The sequence below is a fragment of the Schistocerca serialis genome, chromosome 4 (genome assembly GCF_023864345.2).
Source record: "Schistocerca serialis cubense isolate TAMUIC-IGC-003099 chromosome 4, iqSchSeri2.2, whole genome shotgun sequence".
NCBI lineage: Eukaryota > Metazoa > Arthropoda > Insecta > Orthoptera > Acrididae > Schistocerca > Schistocerca serialis.
In genome coordinates, this window is record NC_064641.1 from 273,873,641 (window position 1) to 273,894,759 (window position 21,119).

A 21,119-nucleotide genomic window follows, 5' to 3' on the forward strand; every position below is an offset into this window, starting at 1 on the left:
TGACGTTGGTGTGTAGAATGTATGAGTCTGGCCACATACCACAATTCTGAAGACTGAAAGAGCTAACAAGTGCGATAAATGTCGCACAGTCAGCTTAACAGCCCATGAAACCAAGTTGCCGACAAAAACAACAAACAGAAGAATGGAAAAAAAATTGAGAATGCGTTAGAGGACGATCAGTGTGGCTTCAGGAAAGATGAAGGCACCAGAGAGGCAATTATTAAGGTGCGGCTGATAATGGAAGTAAGACTAAAGATAAATCAAGACACTTTAATAGGATTTGTCTACCTGGAGAAAGCATTCGAAAATGTAAAATGGTACAAGATTTTCGAAATTCTGAGAAAAATATGGGTAAGCTATTGGAAAAGAAGGGTAATACACACTGTTTACAAGAGACCAGAGGGAACAATGAGAGTGGAAGACCAAGAACAAAGTGCTCGCCTTAAAAACGTTTGTAAGACACGGATGTAGTCCTTTGTCTCTTCTGTTCAGTCTATACATTGAAAAAGCAATGACGAAAATAAAACTAGGGTTCAAGAGTGGAATTAAAATTGTGGTGAAAAGACATCAGTGACAAGATTCGCTAATGACATTGCTGTTCTCTGTGAAAGTGAAAAGTATTACAGGATTTGCTGAATGGAATGAACAGTCTAAATAAGTACAGAATGTGGATTGAGAGTAAACAGAAGAAAGACGAAAGTAATCACAAATAGCAGAAATGAGAAACTTAACATAAGAATTGGTGATCACGAAACGGATGAAGCCAAGGAATTCTGCTACCTAGGCAGCAAAATAACCCATTGCGGACGGAGCAAGGATGAAATCAAAAGCAGACTTGCAATAGCAAAAAGGGCATTCTGACCAACAGAAATCTACTGGTATGAAACACAGGACTTAATTTGAGAAGAAATTTCTGAGAAAGTAAGTTTGGAGCACAACATTGTGTGGTAAGGAACAGAAATTTGATGCTCCAGAAGAATGTCGAAAATTAGCTGGGCTTCCCGCAGAATCGGCAAGGAATGAAACATATGGAAACATTGACAAAAAGAAGGGATGGTAGGACGTCTCTCAAGGCGTCACGGAATAACTTCCATGGTACTAGAGGGGCAGTAGAGTGCAAAAACTGTAGAGGAAGACAGAGATTGGAATACACGCAGCAAATAACTGAGGACGTAGGTTGCAAGTGCTACTCTGAGATGAAGAGGATGGTGCAGAAGAGGAATCCGTGGTGAGGCGCACCAAACCAGACATGTCTTCACTGGTGTCGTGGCCCAATACGACGAAACCGGACTCATCACTAAAGGCAGTTCTTCTCTTGTCTATGATATTCTAAGCTGAAGAAATGCTTGACAGATTCTTAATTCAATAGAATACTGGAATACGGTTTCTTGTAGACTGTGATATGATTGGAAATAACGCGAAAACTCACAAGGACAAGCTCCTACCGCTGTATAAACTGAAAAATAAACGCTCCAGGCACGTCCTCTCAGCTAACACTTTTATTTCTGTAAACTTCCGAGCAGTGTTCGGAGTTTATATCTCGCTTAGGAAGAGATTTTATTGTAACTACACTGATGTTTGCTGTACGAGTGCTAAGTTTTTAAGGGAGAAGTTTTTAGTTTTTTTTTTACCTTTGTAGCCTGGTAATGTACACTTACAAACTCTTCTTTTTGTATTACTTCAATTAACTGAAAAGCAACACCTCCAAATTTTTATGTGAATACTCTTAAAAATTTTTGAATAAAACAATCGTTATTAACCCTCTATCTTTTTGTTCTTGATGTCTACGTACTTGTTTCTCAACATAGGCAACCTGGTGACGGACACATTACTCCCAACGAGAAACAAGTTTGTTGATGCCATCAGAGGAAAATGTTTGACTTTGTTGACAGAACCACGACCTCAACTCTGTTTGCAGTCCTTCTTCAATATCGAAGTGGAGTCCTCGAAGGTGTTCTTTAAGTTTTGGAAACAGATGAAATTCGGATGAGGCCAAGTTGGAGGATGATCCTGACAGTGAACACTAGGCGTCAGATTGTTGCAGATGTTGCAGAATATGTGTGTGGCCTGGAATTGTCACGCTGAAGGAGGGGCTGTTCCATGTGCGGACGAACTGTTCCAATTCGAAACCCGATTGCAGAACGGTGTTTCTCACTTACCGACGTAGTTACGTCAGACACTGCCATATTACGCGCTACATACAGGAGCTCTCTAGCGGAAGGGGGCTGCAAATAGGTAGACATGAAGCATAAAGTTGTAGAATGTTAATACTGTTTGTTTTATTTAAAAAGCATTGAGAGCTTATAAAAAGTCAGAGGCATTACTTTTCAGCACGCTCTAGTACAAATCTGATGATGACAATAGCCGGAACATCGTAATACGATGAGGTGACAAACGTGTGGGATAGGAACACGCACATATCAAAACGGCGGCAGTGTCACGTACACAAGGCATAAAAGGGCAATGCATTGTCGGAGCTGTCATATGAAGTCAGGCGATTAATGTGAAAAGCTGTCCGACTGATTATGACTGCATGACGGAAATTAACAGACTCTGAACGCGGAATGGTAGCTGGAGCTAGACGCATGGGACATTCAGTTTCGGAAATCGTTAAAGAATTCAGTATTCCTAGATCCACAGTGTTAATAAGGTGCCGAGACAAAATTTCAGGTATTACCTCTGACGAAGGCTAATTCATTGGTCGACGGCCTTCACTTAACGACCGAGAGCAGCGGCGTTTACGTAGAGTTTTCAGTGCTAACAGACAAGCATCACTGTGGGACGTAGGACTTGCAGCCATCCAAGGACTTTCATTCAAACAACGATGGGATTTTCATGGTGGTACAGTTGTTCGTGACTTGTTTGAAGAACATCCTGGAAAATTCGAGCGAATGACTTGGCCACTCAGATGAATAACATCGAACTTTCATAGGACATCATCGACAGGTCAGTTCGTGCACATAATCCTGCGCCGGCAAAACTTTCGCAATTATGGCCGGCTATATAAGCAGTATGGCTCAGTATTTATGCATGGGACTTCCGACGACTTGTTGAGTCCATTCCACGTCTAGTTGTTGCCCAACCCTGGGCAAAAGGGGGCCCCACGCGATATTAGGAGGTATCAGAGGACTTTTGTCACCTCAGTGTATTTCACACATAGTTCATCCGTATCTACTACTGAATTTTGCCCGGCAGTTTCGCTTTGAAGCATATCAGTGTTTACGATGTCATATTTCCTGAACTTTGTGTCGTACAATGATATTATTTTGGAAATACATTAGGCGGAATGCGTGAATACCGTCTACGAAGTGTCTCGCGACTACAGTTAGAATCTGTAGATTAAAAGGTCATGCTGTATGCGGTACTTTTACCCGATGAACAGCGAAAATGCAGTAAGCCATAAACTTGTTTCGTTTCATCATTTTGTCGAGGCTGTCAGACATTGAAAGTTTGTTAAAGGCTCGAAATTATGTATAAAGTTTGTTACAAGTCACTAAGTGCTCTCATCCTCAGATACTGGATGAAGGAAGTCTCGATATCCGCGCGCCGTGGGCTCTCCCCATCCCTCTGGTGGGTAGGTGATTCTTACCCTCTCAGCGATTCTTTCCAGATACAGGGCTATTACAAATGATTGAAGCGATTTCATAAATTCACTGTAGCTCCATTCATTGACATATGGTCACGACACACTACAGATACGTAGAAAAACTCATAAAGTTTTGTTCGGCTGAAGCTGCACTTCAGGTTTCTGCCGCCAGAGCGCTCGAGCGCGCGGTGAGACAAAATGGCGACAGGAGCCGAGAAAGCGTATGTCGTGCTTGAAATGCACTCACATCAGTCAGTCATAACAGTGCAACGACACTTCAGGACGAAGTTCAACAAAGATCCACCAACTGCTAACTCCATTCGGCGATGGTATGCGCAGTTTGAAGCTTCTGGATGCCTCTGTAAGGGGAAATCAACGGGTCGGCCTGCAGTGAGCGAAGAAACGGTTGAACGCGTGCGGGCAAGTTTCACGCGTAGCCCGCGGAAGTCGACGAATAAAGCAAGCAGGGAGCTAAACGTACCACAGCCGACGGTTTGGAAACTCTTACGGAAAAGGCTAAAGCAGAAGCCTTACCGTTTACAATTGCTACAAGCCCTGACACCCGATGACAAAGTCAAACGCTTTGAATTTTCGGCGCGGTTGCAACAGCTCATGGAAGAGGATGCGTTCAGTGCGAAACTTGTTTTCAGTGATGAAGCAACATTTTTTCTTAATGGTGAAGTGAACAGACACAATGTGCGAATCTGGGCGGTAGAGAATCCTGACGCATTCGTGCAGCAAATTCGCAATTCACCAAAAGTTAACGTGTTTTGTGCAATCTCACGGTTTAAAGTTTACGGCCCCTTTTTCTTCTGCAAAAAAAAACGTTACAGGACACGTGTATCTGGACATGCTGGAAAATTGGCTCATGCCACAACTGGAGACCGACAGCGCCGACTTCATCTTTCAACAGGATGGTGCTCCACCGCACTTCCATCATGATGTTCGGCATTTCTTAAACAGGAGATTGGAAAACCGATGGATCGGTCGTGGTGGAGATCATGATCAGCAATTCATGTCATGGCCTCCACGCTCTCCCGACTTAACCCCATGCGATTTCTTTCTGTGGGGTTATGTGAAAGATTCACTGTTTAAACCTCGTCTACCAGGAAACGTGCCAGAACTGCGAGCTCGCATCAACGATGCTTTCGAATTCATTGATGGGGACATGCTGCGCCGAGTGTGGGAGGAACTTGATTATCGGCTTGATGTCTGCCGAATCACTAAAGGGGCACATATCGAACATTTGTGAATGCCTAAAAAAACTTTTTGAGTTTTTGTATGTGTGTGCAAAGCATTGTGAAAATATCTCAAATAATAAAGTTATTGTAGAGCTGTGAAATCGCTTCAATCATTTGTAATAACCCTGTAGAAAGTGATGCATGTACCAAGTTTGCTTGAAATCGGTCCGTGGTTTAGGAGGGGAAGTTTAACAAACATACTTACATACGTACAGAGATTTTTATAATATGTATGAGTACAACAGCTTCTACTGAAATGGCCTTCTGTGAGAGATGACGACCACGAGGTGGCGCAGTGGTTAGCACATTGGACGAGCATTCTGGAGAACGACGGTTCAGACCGGTGTCCGGCAATCCAGACTTAGGTTTTCCGTGATTTCCATAAATCGCTCCAGGCTAAAGGACACGGCCGATTTTCTTCCCCATCTTTGACACCATACGAGCATGTACTCCATCTCTGATGACCTCAGTGTCGACGGGACTTTAAACCCAGTCTTCCTTCCTTCCTTATACGACCTCCATGACCTTGCATCCTCCCCCTCTTTCCGTTTAGACTCGCGCCTGAGTGCTGCTTCAGTGTCCCAATCAAACCTGCCCCTGTTCGGTCATGGTTTCTCTAACAAGGCGACTCTACGAACCGGCGTCTTCAACTTCCTCCATACTTAATAAGACTCGATAATTAGTGTCCGGGCATCTATTTCCAAAATCAGTACTATGAAATTATCGAAAATACACAAAAATTTTTTTGAAGATTAGACGAGTTCTGAGCGCTCTGAAACACAAAACATTCGTAGATAGTTGCTGGTAGCTTTTAGAGAGTAGCCTACATCTACTGCACAGAAATAGGCTACTTGGGAGAGGCCACAGTGATGCAGTCGTCTGAAAGAATATACCAACAAATAATCTGATGCGCTCCTAAGCACTCTGTGACAATGATATTTCATCACACGAACTGTTCACTAGTATTGGAGCACAGTAGCTCGACGTCTCTATCGAAACCTTCCCAACTCTTGCTAAGAAATATAAAATCAGATTGACACCCTTAGTCTTGGGGAAGTTTATCGTTCTGAAGCGAACATGTAACACATAAATCTATGCAAGGAAACTATTACCATTCAGAATCGAATGAGAAAAAGTTCTCTATCGTCACCGAAACCAACATAAATACGTTAAACGTCGAACAAATTTTGCCACCAGATTAGAAATTTTACCTTGCCGATAAACACAACGTTCACGCCTCGTATGTTCAAAACTTGAATTTTTCCTCGCCAAACTCAAGTGAACTGATATATAGGAACGTATCAACTATTTGTCATTACAGCATTGAAACCTAGTTTTCTGGGTGAGGTTCTCGAGACTGGTTAAGAGGGGAAAATGACCACGAAGTGTTCACCTTAGTCAGTAACATCAGCTGATGCAACAAGACAGTTGGTCAACTAATGTCAAGGTTAAAAGAAATACATTTAAAATGCAGACTCTTTGAGACCGCATCTGGGAATGCAACACACACAAATCATCGTGTGGTGTAACTATCTGCTTTCGTTTCATATTACTGTTACTATTTTTATTATTGTCAGAGAAGGAAATATGTTCTTGACTCTCATGTCAATTGCATAAGTGCACAGTTTAACTAACGAAAATTGGGCACATCTATTTCTTTTCTAAGGTTTGAACAAATCATACGCATTGTTACCGTAACTATCACATGTTCGTCTTCTTGTAACACACACGAAATTCTTTTTTTAGGAAGAAACATAAATCCTGTAGAAGTTGTTGCAATTCTGATGTTTAATTTCTCTGATTTACGTTTTAAAGCACTTCAAACAATATATAACACTGTATAAAGACAATCTTCTGAAAGGTGGACTAAAACCATTTTATGTTGTCTAAAAAACAGGTTTCTATGGGTACAGAATATTCTGTGGTACAATTGGCCTTCTTATCATACTACTTTTATCATTAATTTATTGTTTGATGTAAATAATATGAAGGATAAGCTGATGATGTGCATCGACATTTGTAAAAACGTTGCTATTCTTGTATTTCAGTTTAGTAAAAGATTTAGTTTAAAAGAAGTAGCTGGGTATGTAATATACAAGTGAGTTAATCGTACAGTTCTCGGCTTGACTCTTATTTATTAAGAAATGGAAATGTCAACACGTATTGAAGCTCAAGTTTTTAATAAAAGTAGCACCTACTTATTTTTTAATTAGTAACCACACGAAATACGAATACCAATATTTGCAATATACTAATTAATTTTTAATTGTATTGTTATGGAGGTTCACAGTCTCAATGTGTTCTGAGAAATAAAATACAGTCCAAGGAAGCTGTATTTTGTTTACTATCCGTGGAATTGGCTAACTTCAACTGTGGGTAATTTTCAGGCACGTTGAAACATTAGTTTGTGTATCAATTGTCTACAAAGGTCTTGCATATCTTCAGATGATCGCAGCTTGTAGAAATTTAATGTTGAATTGGAATCACTCGTTCAATTTTGCCATTTTTGTAGACATCCATTAACAGTAAGTAATTTTACCCCAGTCCATATTTGGCAAAGTTTCTAAACTTTTTTGTGGGGATCCACAGGCTCAACGCGATTTCAGAGTGTAAACATGGTTCATGTAAGCCTCAAGACCCCCAGAATGTTTTTTTTTTTACACCTTTCCCAGATATAGAACGGGGTTAAATTATATAGTATCAACAGATGTTCGCAACATGGTAAAGTTGAACGAATGTATCCGATTCAAGAAAAAATGTCTACAAGCTGCGGTCAACCCAAGACATACGAGAGCTTTTAGATAATTGATGTACAAACCACTGTCAACATTTTGGAACGGATTACTGTTGCTTGAAAACGACACTCGGTTAAAATTGCCCGACTGTATGGCTAATAAACAGAACACAGCCTCCTTGGACCAAGATTTCATACTCAAAGCATTAAAATTAGATCAAAAACGCAGAAAATCAAATATAAAATTAAATGTATTGTTATTTTAAGAGGTACTGATGTGCATAATAAATTTTCTCATTTAAAATGTGGCGTTTCATGTCAGTGTCCAATTTCAGTTTATTTTCATATAGCTAATAATTAAAAGTAAAAACACTTTTTATTAAAATTATGAATCAATTTTAAAATTAATGTTTCCATTTGAATATTAATGTAAGATTGAAATAAAATTTGAAGATGCTGCTAGTGGAAGCAACAACTTCTTGATTGTAAGAATTGTACGCTACACGCTCAACTACAGGCAGATATTTTAACGAATTCGAATTTTGTTTTGTTTTTATAATTAGGAAACTGTTGCGGGGCCACTGACCTCCAAATGTCATGAGGAAAAATATTAGAGGTCTAGTCCGTAAAGCCCCGCTCTAAACTGACTCCAGAGTCACATGAAAGCCGTACAGGTTTAAGGTTAGGTACTGACCCCAATAACGTCTCCGTAGAAGATGCTGAAGATGGGGAAGCCGACGCCCACGACGAGTGCGCTGAGCGTCCCTGCGGCCAGCAGGCGCCACTCCGGGCCGCTGAAGCGCAGCACGGACATCACCCCCACGCGACGCACCCCTACCCCCTCCGACCCATCCCCTTCATCCTCTTCTGTATTTTCCGACACGTCAGCTGCCGACCCCCTGCGGCCCACCACCGAGGAAGCGTCGCACTGCTCACTCTGCAGCCGCTCCAGGACCGGACGATCGTCTCCTACAATTGTCAGTCTCATACAGAACGAATATTACCAGCTTTTGGAACGCTTTATTACTGACAACTTAACATAGTTTACTACCTGAAAGCAGAGACATAAATAGATTTTATGCTACTTGATGCCACAGGGCTACTATTGTCAGATAACCCGTTTTAAATCAATTTCCAGTACCTAGTCATAGGGGCTGAAGCGAGTTGTAATGAAAAACTTAGTAGTAGCTCTGGCTGAGGAACTGAAACATGTTTATAAACACTTACGAGCTGTGGGGGCCACGTTCACGAAATATATTAAACATCGCAACTAAAACAGGGAATAAGAAATTATTGAACATTCGAATAAGGAATAGGGTAAGCTCGCGGGGCAGTGACTGAATACGCACAATTTTAGAAAATCGATTCTCCAGTAGAAGTTAACTGCATACAAGAAGGTGCTGCCATCTCCAGATAATAATCGTCTGTACTTGATGTACGAGGTGCATTCAAGTTCTAAGGCCTCTGATTCTTTTTCTCTGCACTGGAAAGAGATAGAAATATGCATATTGTTTTAAAATGAGGCCGCGTTCAATGTCAATACATCCCAGAGATGGCAGCACCGTACAGCAGATGGAATTTTACCGCCAGCGGCGAGAATGAGAACTGTTTTAAATGCTTAAAATGGCGACGTTTTCCTTACTTGAACAGCGTGCAATCATTCGTTTTCTGAATTTGCGTGGTGTGAAACCAATTGAAATTCATCGACAGCTGAAGGAGACATGTGGTGATGGAGTTATGGATGTGTCGAAAGTGCGTTCGTGGGTGCAACAGTTTAATGAAGGCAGAACATCGTGTGACAACAAACCGAAACAACCTCGGGCTCGCACAAGCCGGTCTGACGACATGATCGAGAAAGTGGAGAGAATTGTTTTGGGGGATCGCCGAATGACTGTTGAACAGATCGCCTCCAGAGTTGGCATTTCTGTGGGTTCTGTGCACGCAATCCTGCATGACGACCTGAAAATGCGAAAAGTGTCATCCAGGTGGGTGCCAGGAATGCTGACGGACGACCACATGGCTGCCCGTGTGGCATGTTGCCAAGCAATGTTGATGTGCAACGACAGCATGAATGGGACTTTCTTTTCGTCGGTTGTGACAATGGATGAGACTTGGATGCCATTTTTCAATCCAGAAACAAAGCGCCAGTCAGCTCAATGGAAGCACACAGATTCACCGCCACCAAAAAAATTTCGGGTAACCGCCAGTGCTGAAAAGATGATGGTGTCCATGTTCTGGGACAGTGAGGGCGTAATCCTTACCCATTGCGTTCCAAAGGGCACTACGGTAACAGGTGCATCCTACGAAAATGTTTTGAAGAACAAATTCCTTCCAGCACTGCAACAAAAACGTCCGGGAAGGGGTGCGCGTGTGCTGTTTCACCAAGACAACGCACCCGCACATCGAGCTAACGTTACGCAACAGTTTCTTCGTGATAACAACTTTGAAGTGATTTCTCATGCTCCCTACTCACCTGACCTGGCTCCTAGTGAGATCTGGCTTTTTCCAACTCTCCGTGGCCGCACATTCACCAGCCGTGCTGCTATTGCCTCAACGATTTTCCAGTGGTCAAAACAGACTCCTAAAGAAGCCTTCGCCGCTGCCATGGAATCATGGCGTCAGCGTTGTGAAAAATGTGTTCGTCTGCAGGGCGATTACGTCGAGAAGTAACGCCAGTTTCATCGATTTCGGGTGAGTAGTTAATTAGAAAAAAAAAAAAAACGGAGGCCTTAGAACTTGAAAGCACCTCGTATTATACAAACACTTATCAGACTGCCAGTCTACCGTCGTGTTCTAAATTCCTCATAACAATTACTAGTTGAAGGTAAGTGGAACAGAAACTTTTGCTTTCTAATATTATGTTTCTTTAAATTTAGTTTAATTAGTTAACCGTTGCTCCGATTATGTGTTAGTTTGTGGTGGAATTTAAATCGGAGATCTCAAATGAGATTATGTTGCTTTTCCATACAATGGAAAATGGTTTCCGTGCTACCAACCTCTGTAGCACTTACTTTCTGGGTGAGTAGGGGCACTAAATAAAAGCTGAATAGAGACAACACATTTTGCTGATTTATTTTTTACTTTTTTCTCGCAGGTGGGTTATGATAAACATAGTCGGACAGAAGATGATGTTCACGAAGCTATTGCTGCGAGGATGGAGCACATGGCATCCTGCAGAACTATTTGGGGAGCATCGTTCACGTCTTCACCATCGTCTACAAAGTGGTAGTGATGGTAAGCTGAAGAAGAATGGTGGACAAACTATGTTCACCGCCGAACAAGAAAAAGCTTAGGTTGTCTGCTTGTGGGTTCGTTGTAAGAAAAGCTGATTTATTCTTCGGAGAGCAAAATTGAATCTAACTTCAAGTTTTCGAGGCAACATCAAATGGCAGGAATTGATTGGCTATTTGGTTTTCGTAAGGGCAATCCTGAAATCACATACAGGAAGGTTGAAGGGCTCTCCTCATATCGTTGCAATAAGCACGACATTGAGCAATGTCTTACCTTATTGAATAAAACCATGGAAGAATTTAATTTACGTGGTAAGCCACAATTGATTTATAACTTTGATGAATCAGTCTGCTAAATTAATAATAAATCAAACAAGAAAATGTTTGCGGCAAAAGGATGCAGAGCTGTTTCATTCGTATTCTTGCGTAGAGAGGGGTGCCTGCACGAATGCTGTAGAAAATTTAATTCCACCTGTAGCAATATTTAAAGGCCTGACAATTTCCCTAGTGACTCATTGGTGACAATAGCAGAGTCAGTTTGGATAAATGAAGGTGCCTTTTTTAAACGGTTGCTTCATTTTCAAATCTTAGGGTCCTGGAAGATGTCTCTTACTACTGGATGAGCATACTTCTCATAAAATTTTACAGGTATTGGGGTTTTGCGAGGAAAATTAGGTGCACATAATGTGTTTACCTAGTCACACAACTCTTCGACTTCAGCCGTTAGATAGGTCAATTTTCAAACCTCTGAAGTCCTATTATGACAGTGAGAGTAATATTTTCATGAGAAACGATCAAAGGGAAGAAAAATTAACAAATTTCAAAGCATCCTTGTTGAAAGCAACGACAACTGCTATTGGTGAGAGTGGGTTCAGAACAACAGGGGTTTATCCATTAAATGCAAATGTTTTCGCTGCACGTGAGTTTCGTCCTGGTTGCAACTCAAGAAACCGGCACCAAAAACAAGACGGAATCCAAGTCACCTTCGGTATCTTTCCGTGATCTTCTTCCAGCTACGAAGAAACAATGGACCGCCGTCCATCGACAAGGAAGCTACAAGCAGTTCTCTTAACGTCTCAAGAAGATATGGCTGCGGTAAGAGGAGAAAAAAACAGTGAAAATCAGGAACGGAAAGTGGACTAGAAAAGGAGGGGGAGAATACTTACAGAATCATAATCCTCAGAACCAGAAGGACGAGATACAAGGTGTGCTGTTTGTTGTGTGAAATACGGTGTCCCCTTACCATCAAAACTGGAAGGCTGGATACAGTGCCAAGGAAGGGAAAAAGGAGTGGTACATGAAAAGTGCGTAGGGCTGAGGGAAGGAAAAAGTTAGGTGTTTTTAAGAAATGACATTCAGAAGTGCAGAAGCTATCCTGAGACATTCAGTGTACCCCCTTAATAAATATTTGGAGTCTACGACACTTAAAATAAGAAACGCTATTGTAACACTATCCCCATTCAGCTAAGTGACTGTCGCCATTAATCCTCACTGGCATGGATAAATAGGGACATGTGGTACCTAACTATTATCCTTCGTACATTCTTTATGTATCTGATTATAAAGCCCTGTAATTTGTTCCCTAAATATTACATTAAAGAAAGAACTGTAAACTTTACAGTTTATACTAATAATGAAACCATTATTTTAATCTTCCAAATTTTTATCCCGACTCACTGCAACTTACCATATGTTCTCTGAGAGGCTAGTCTAAAGAGAAATCCCTAACACCTTGTCCTTTTTTACATATGTAATTCAAACGAAACAAGCTTGTCAATTATAACAGAACCGCAAATATCCTGTTAACACAATGCATTCCCTAATAGCCAAGAATAGATTAGAACAGATTTAACACTATTTTGTTACTTCTATGCTCTTCAGTCCAAAGACTGGTTTAATGCACCTCTCCACGCTAGTCTATCCCGTGCAAGTATCTTTATCTCTACATAACTACTACAACCTACATTTATTTCAGACTGCTAAATGTAGTCAATATTTAATTTCGATCTACAATTTTAACCTCCCATACCCCCCACATTCCCAAAATTAATCACTGTTTGATGCCTCAGGATGGGTACTAAATGGCTCTGAGCACTGTGGGACTTAACTTCTGAGGTCATCTGTCGCCTAGAACTTAGAACTAATTAAACCTAACTAACCTAAGGACATCACACACATCAATGCCCGAGGCAGGATTTGAACCTGCGACCGTAGCGGCTGCTCGGCTCCAGACTGTAGCGCCTAGAACCGCACGGCCACTCCGGCCGGCCCAGGATGGGTACTATCCGCCGGTCGCTTCTTTTAGTCAAGTTGAGGCACAAGCTTCTATTCTTTAGTAACTGCTCATCAGTCATCCGATACACCTATAATCTTCTGGAGTCCTCTTTAGCGTCACATTTCAGGAAACCGTAATCGTGGAAATCAGATTAACATTACGCAACAGATATACAACAGGCCACCATTTGAACACCCGATTAAGCAGGGAAATATAGTGTTCAGCGTTGCTATGATGTGGCCATCAAAAGGTGCAAAGTTTTCTCGCTGTTACAAAGGGAACAGGAGCAAATGTACTTACTCTTTGCTTAGCTGGTTTATGCACTAAGCCTCTCAGCGACAGCCCATCTTTATTTTAGTTTGTTCTTCCCTTGGTACTTGTCCAAACTTAATATAGATAGAGTAGTCCTTCATGGTGCCTCAAAATCTGCAAAACAAATCTTCTCGGGAAATACATCACTTCCAATAATAACTACAACCAATTCGCTAGAGGAACGGAGAATATGGTTATTAGAGTACTGTTTGCACTTTTGCTGTATAGAATTACTTTAATGTAGAGAAAACTACGTATCTTGAAGACAGCAAGCAACAGAGTTAAAACTTTCATGAATGTACTGCATGTTTAAATACGCAAATTATTTGCATTTCCAGACAACTGTAGAATGTCGGTAGCAGTTACGCCTTCTACATGCTGAATACAAGGAAAGTTTACGCACGTAGCTTGAATCAGGAACTGTGTTTGTTTGCTGCAAAACAAGTATCATGCATACAGACAGAGCGACGACATCTGAAGACTCACAGCACGTGACCTCTGTTGTGGATCCGCCTAATGTGGCAACTGAGAGGCGCACCGATAAAACTGCGCCAAACGATAACGCTGAGGAATGGCACTGTGCTCTCTTTCCACATTAGTCCCGGTCCTGTGGACTGAATCACAGTTGGGCGATTCCGTATGCGGAATTTCTGAGAAGAAGAGACATTGCCACATCGTATTGGTCACCGTGGTATGGGCCCAGCATCTGAGATGGTACAGTGCTTAATCTAATATTTTACGTGCCGGAACGTACCTCCTCAGCCACGCAATGCCCCCCCCCCCCCCACCCTTCACCCCTTCAACCATAATAATAACAAAATCTGAGTGTGATAAAAATGACAATGAGAAATCGTGGCTTTAACAAAATACTGTTCTGAAATTCAGATTATTTAAAAAATAATGTCTTATAATCAAAACAATAAAACCATACGATTTTAGATGAGCGTCTGTCGCTATAGCAGTGCCACTCTGATCCCTAGTTCTGTTCGATACACATCGGCACAAGTCAGTGTTCTTCACGGCTATGACGTCATGTTTTCAACTGCTACCAGCCGCAACGTTCAGACAGTTACATTGTAGTTGCTCGTGAATGTGTGTCCATTATTAATTATTAAACCATTTAGTGATGTATGACGATAAATTTATTCCTGACCCACCGGGATCACGTAAAATTCAGACTTCCCGAAGAGCCGGCCGGTGTGGTCGAGCGGTTCTAGGGGCTTCAGTCTTGATCCAAGCGACCACTACGGTCGCAGGTTCGAATCCTGCATCGGGCATGGATGTGTGTGTTGTCCTTAGGTTGGTTAGGTTTAAGTAGTTCTAAGTTCTAGGGGACTGATGACTTCAGATGTTAAATCCCATAATACTCAGAGCCATTTTAACCATTTTCAATTTCCCGAAGAGTGAGGAAACAGAAAACTCCATGTGATATGGGACCCACAGTTATGTGCTTTAAATGTCATTTGTCTTCTGCTCATTGAGTTATATTATACCCGGACTGATGTAAATTCATATTCGTTACTACAAATAATCAACACATTCGAACACTAAAGTCCCTGTAATACGTCTTCACGTTAATTCCGTGTGCCATAGCAATTGTTCAGTGAGTAGCTCCTCACGTCGCGGCTGCCTTAATCTTCCTCCTCTCGTCCCCACCTCATGTGACAGTGTATGGGGACAGACTGCACGTTTTTGTTTGTTTTATTTGGCCTCCAGAGTTTGTACTCTGTGTAGCCATCGAAGACACTTGTTTCCATAAATTACGTAGTGATACACAAAACATGAATAAATGTATATATTGGTGGCAGTCGTAAACAGAGATCATGAAGGTTACCGATATGTACCGATCACTACTTTGGATTGGAGCTCGACTTATCTTTGGTATACTGCACGTACATGCACACGCACACACACATGCAGATGCACAGGCACAAGCACAGCCACAACCTCGCCCCACACCTCTGCCCGCATCACATTGGTTATCCACGGTCACGTTTATTGATGCCGACACGGAGATAAAGCACAATTCCGTTGCAATTTAATACACGTGTACTATTTTAAATCTACGGTGTCAACTTGTCCCAGTGAGTTTAAAATAAAGAAAAAGAAGGAAAATTCCCCGGGAGGTACCGGAACGGGCTGAGCTCCGCGGAAATTATACCCTGGTGTGACGGTATGGACTGCCATTGAAAGCACAGTACGATCAAAATCACCTCTTGACCTCTTAACTAGTCATTTAGAGTGCAGCTGTAACATTTCTGACGTATTAATGGGGGAGGGTGGTTGTTCCTTACCTTTGATATTTTCGTGAATTATCTCTCAACAAGAGAGCGCAACGCCGCATGTAGCCTGTGTTGCACTTGACTACTTGATACAGGGTTTGTTCGGCTGTCGCCATGGCCATCACGTTCTCCAGATCTCTTATTGACTGAAAGCATCTGCCATCACTGAAAGCGTATGGTCATGGGTTGCAAGGAGACGAGAACTTCACCTGCCCCCAATCAATACGACCAGTGAACTCTGGCATGTATTTTAGGCAGCATAGAATAATGAAGCCATATCTGTCATCCAAACTCAATTCAGTGCGATGCCCAGTTGGGTTAAAGCCACTGGCGTTACTGCAGGTGGTGGCCGAATTTGTGCTGGTTCCCGAAATTTAGGCGATGCCTGGCCGTACGCTATTTACCGAAATGTACTGTTTGTTCACCTCAAGCCTGGATGAAAATTTATAAAATGCTACGAGTCAGTGCGTTATGCCAGGGAGAAAAATACATTTACTCCGTGACATATAGTTGCTCCGAAGAGAGCGGATCGCTTACGTGAAAAATTAGCGATCAACGGGGACTCTGTTACAAGAGTCGCTAGCATGAATATGTTTGCGATTCCGAAGCTAATAACTGTCTATTGTTACAGGCCATTTGTAAAACAGATGGGAACTAAACTATTTGACGATCATAGAAAGAGGTAAAGAAGCCACTGGCGAAAGTTTCAGCAAGAGTGTATTGATATATTAAAAGGTACACTCCTGGAAATGGAAAAAAGAACACATTGACACCGGTGTGTCAGACCCACCATACTTGCTCCGGACACTGCGAGAGGGCTGTACAAGCAATGATCACACGCACGGCACAGCGGACACACCAGGAACCGCGGTGTTGGCCGTCGAATGGCGCTAGCTGCGCAGCATTTGTGCACCGCCGCCATCAGTGTCAGCCAGTTTGCCGTGGCATACGGAGCTCCATCGCAGTCTTTAACACTGGTAGCATGCCGCGACAGCGTGGATGTGAACCGTATGTGCAGTTGACGGACTTTGAGCGAGGGCTTATAGTGGGCATGCGGGAGGCCGGGTGGACGTACCGCTGAATTGCTCAACACGTGGGGCGTGAGGTCTCCACAGTACATCGATGTTGTCGCCAGTGGTCGGCGGAAGGTGCACGTGCCCGTCGACCTGGGACCGGACCGCAGCGACGCACGGATGCACGCCAAGACCGTAGGATCCTACGCAGTGCCGTAGGGGACCGCACCGCCACTTCCCAGCAAATTAGGGACACTGTTGCTCCTGGGGTATCGGCGAGGACCATTCGCAACCGTCTCCATGAAGCTGGGCTGCGGTCCCGCACACCGTTAGGCCGTCTTCCGCTCACGCCCCAACATCGTGCAGCCCGCCTCCAGCGGTGTCGCGACAGGCGTGAATGGAGGGACGAATGGAGACGTGTCGTCTTCAGCGATGAGAGTCGCTTCTGCCTTGGTGCCAATGATGGTCGTATGCGTGTTTGGCGCCGTGCAGGTGAGCGCCACAATCAGGACTGCATACGACCGAGGCACACAGGGCCAACACCCGGCATCATGGTGTGCGGCCGTACACCACTGGTGATCGTCGAGGGGACACTGAATAGTGCACGGTACATCCAAACCGTCATCGAACCCATCGTTCTACCATTCCTAGACCGGCAAGGGAACTTGCTGTTCCAACAGGACAATGCACGTCCGCATGTATCCCGTGCCACCCAACGTGCTCTAGAAGGTGTAAGTCAACTACCCTGGCCAGCAAGATCTCCGGATCTGTCCCCCATTGAGCATGTTTGGGACTGGATGAAGCGTCGTCTCACGCGGTCTGCACGTCCAGCACGAACGCTGATCCAACTGAGGCGCCAGGTGGAAATGGCATGGCAAGCCGTTCCACAGGACTACATCCAGCATCTCTACGATCGTCTCCATGGGAGAATAGCAGCCTGCGTTGCTGCGAAAGGTGGATATACACTGTACTAGTGCCGACATTGTGCATGCTCTGTTGCCTGTGTCTATGTGCCTGTGGTTCTGTCAGTGTGATCATGTGATGTATCTGACCCCAGGAATGTGTCAATAAAGTTTCCCCTTCCTGGGACAATGAATTCACGGTGTTCTTATTTCAATTTCCAGGAGTGTAGTTTTACCAGTCTTAATTATTTTCAGAAGGTTAACTCTTGAAGAGTGAATTTGTGTCGGGCTTCTATGCAGAAATTTGCAAATTTCGTTAGTGACTTTTGCTGGTGAATTTGCAAGCATGGTCAAGGAAATTGGGGAAGTGTTTTTCTGCAATTGGGAGAAATCTGTTTTACAACTGCACATCATACAACCAATGCGAACTGAATAGCACCGAATCAGTATCCGAGGATTCTATGTAAGTTTCTGTTTATGACCAGTAAATTCATACACGACCGGAGATCATCGGCGGATGCTTCTGCTCTACGAGATCGACGGGTTTATACAGGGTGATTTTTTTCACCGTGTACAAACTAGGGATAGTTCGATGACAGGATACGGAAAAAAAGGCAGCATGAATACGCCGTGCCAGTATCTCCACATCTGGAGTGGGCTCTGCATAAACAATACTTTTTGAGAGGGCCCCATAACCAGAAACCGCAAGGGTTGAGATTCGATGAATGAGCAGGCCATGCAACTGAACCCTCGAGTCCGATCCATCGCCCAGAGAAGATAAAATTGAGATGCATCCGAACGTTAACGGCGAAGTGGACTCGAGTCCCATGATATTCACATTTTCCTCCAAGTGTGGTGTCCGAGCATTTCGGGTACGTCCTTCATGATTTCCTGCTTCCTGAAATGATCCTGTCTCAGACAAACGGTGAAACACTCTTGCAAAACATTGAATGCTGTGGGTGTTGTTGGCGGGGATAGGTCTCCTGATACAACTTTGCTGACCGCCGCCCGTTGCCATTTGTCTTTCCGTAAGTAAACACCATGTCGGAAAGCTCTCGATTCGAATGCGGAACCATTGCGTACAACCCCGTATCCCATCCACTACAAAGTGAGGCAGCAAGAGAAGGGAACTCGACACAACATTACCAATTACTATGGCAGGAGAGGGAGCTAGAACATGACTTAAGAGGAATAGTGCACCTTCTAGGAGGAAACCATGCATACTGTAACTGTTGCTGCATGGTACAGCGCGAATTAGACCGCAGTCTCTGCAACAATGTGTAATTGAGTAAATGGTCTCTAGCATGGAAACCATGCATTTTCAGACATAAGTTCATTATACCTTTTTTGTTCCGTATCCTCTCATCGATCAATCCCTAGAGTTTGTAAACGGTCGAAAAAAATCACCCTATATAACTGCAGTTTTATTATTATTGGCAGGTCATCTTTGTATTTGCGCACATTATATGACACAGTTTCGGCGAAGACATAACGATTACTGCTTGTGTTTTGTGGGACTTTGACGATATAATACGGAACCATTAGGTCTTTGTACATTTGTTAAAAAAAAGGTTGAAATGGCTCGAAGCACTATGGGACGTAACATCTGAGGTCATCAGACCCCTAGACCTAGAGCTACTTAAACCTAACTAACCTAAGGACAACACACACATCCATGCGCGAGGCAGGATTCGAACCTGCGACCGTAGCATCAGCACGGATCCGGACTGAAGCTCCTGGAACCGCTCGGCCACAGCGGCCGCCTACATTTGTTCTGACTTTGGATAATTAACGAGAATAATTTCACTCACGAGATTAATTTTTATCAGTGTTGAAGTAGTAGCACAAGACATTACAGTTACGCATCCTTAGAAATCGAAAGTTTAATAACTTCAATCAATCGTTAAGTGTATCTTTAACGGATCACGTCATCATATACATACACACATACATACAGAAATACAAGCTAGGGTGACTATTTATGACTTTAGTAGGATGCTCAGGCCAGTAAAGACCGAAGAGAAGATCTCACAAGGAAGATTGCCGACAAGCCTCAAAAAGAAATGCGATAATGAACCGTGCAAAATGTGTCTGTGTCCTGATGGTCAAAATAAACAGTTATTATAGCATTTTCTGTAACTGATTTTACAATTTTTTCATAAAATATTCGGCTAAATATTATTGTTACAGATTTAATGAATGTAATTATGGTTTCTCTTTTCATTCACGATGTCCAGAAGATTGTTCGTAATGTAGATCACGTTGCTCCTGGGCTTCTCAGCTTCAGGAAGGAAGACGATACAGTTTCGCATCGTGCATAGCGAATATCGGAAATGTCACGCTATCTGATCATATGTATCAGGCCCAAGATGCTGGACATTAATAACGTTTGTGTCCGCCCTAAGCCTTTATGACGGCTTCAGCGCTGCTAAGTATACTTTCAGTGAAGTGTCAGAATGTCAACAGAGGAATGGCGGCCAGTTCTTCTCCAACGGCCGAAACCAGAAAAGGCAGCGATGTTGGGCGCTGGCGTCTGAAGCGATGTCGATGTTCTAACTCATTCCAAATGATGTTCCATTGGGAACTGGTCCAAACTCTGGGCGGGCCAGTTCATTTAAGAAATGTTATTGTCTTGAAACCACTACGTCACAGATGCTGCTTTGTGAGAGGGTGGATTGTGCTGAGTCCCTCAAAACTCTTCCTCTACTGTACGCAGTAACCAATTCTGTAAAACGCGTCCATTTCCTTCTGGATTTAGCGTTTTCTTAAGCAAAGTAAGAGATCCACATCTTAAGCACGAGTACCACCCCCATACCGAAGCATCAAATTAACCGCATTTAACTGTTGGCACTACACATGATGGCAGGTAAAGTTCTCCAGGAATTACTCAAACTCAAACGCTTCGAACGGATTGATAAAGGGTAAAGAATGATACTGCAGACCACTCGTTTCCAGCCTTTCACTGTTAAGTGGCGTCGTTGTTTTCGTGAAGAGTCGCTCAGCATTGACTACAGAAATGGGTTGCTTATCGGGACTTATTCGACTATTGTACGCCATTCGTTTTTTATCCCAACGCAAAGTACTTGTGCTAGCTAGACTGCTGGTTGATCTTTTGGAACTCACGAGTGATACCTTTCATGTGACTGTTTACAGCCACCCTCTGCAATGATCGACGGTCCCTGTCCATCGGTGCATGAGGTCTGTCTGGTCTTGTTTTAGCTGTGGTTCTTCCATCGCTTTTCAAATTCACGTAAACGTCATCAACAGCCGCGTTGGAAAGCTTTAGAAGTATTAAAATGCTCCTGATGGATATGTTATTCAGGTGACATACGATGAGCAGTCCGAAGCATCGGGACATCAAGCTAGCCTTCTAGGAGCTCCATAACTGTGGACGGGTTGGCATGGTTCCTGTAATCAGCACCGAGGATGGCAACATCTCGCGAATGGCGAATGAGGATCCGGCCCCTGCAATTTGGGCTAGATGTAGCCTGCGACGCGGATGCGAAGGCTACGCTGACACGTTTACAGTTATGGCCGATCGAAT

The 21,119-nt window shown here is 43.2% G+C and overlaps 1 protein-coding gene across 1 annotated transcript in view; it reads right to left on the minus strand.

Annotated features, from left to right (window-relative positions):
• The window catches only part of LOC126474390 (ATP-dependent translocase ABCB1-like), a 142,972-nt gene that overhangs the window by 45,024 nt on the left and 76,829 nt on the right, over window positions 1–21,119 (minus strand). The window contains exon 10 of the mRNA XM_050101858.1: window positions 8,256–8,530. Within this exon, the coding sequence (XP_049957815.1) occupies window positions 8,256–8,530 (275 nt within the window). The remainder of the gene's footprint in view (window positions 1–8,255; window positions 8,531–21,119) is intronic.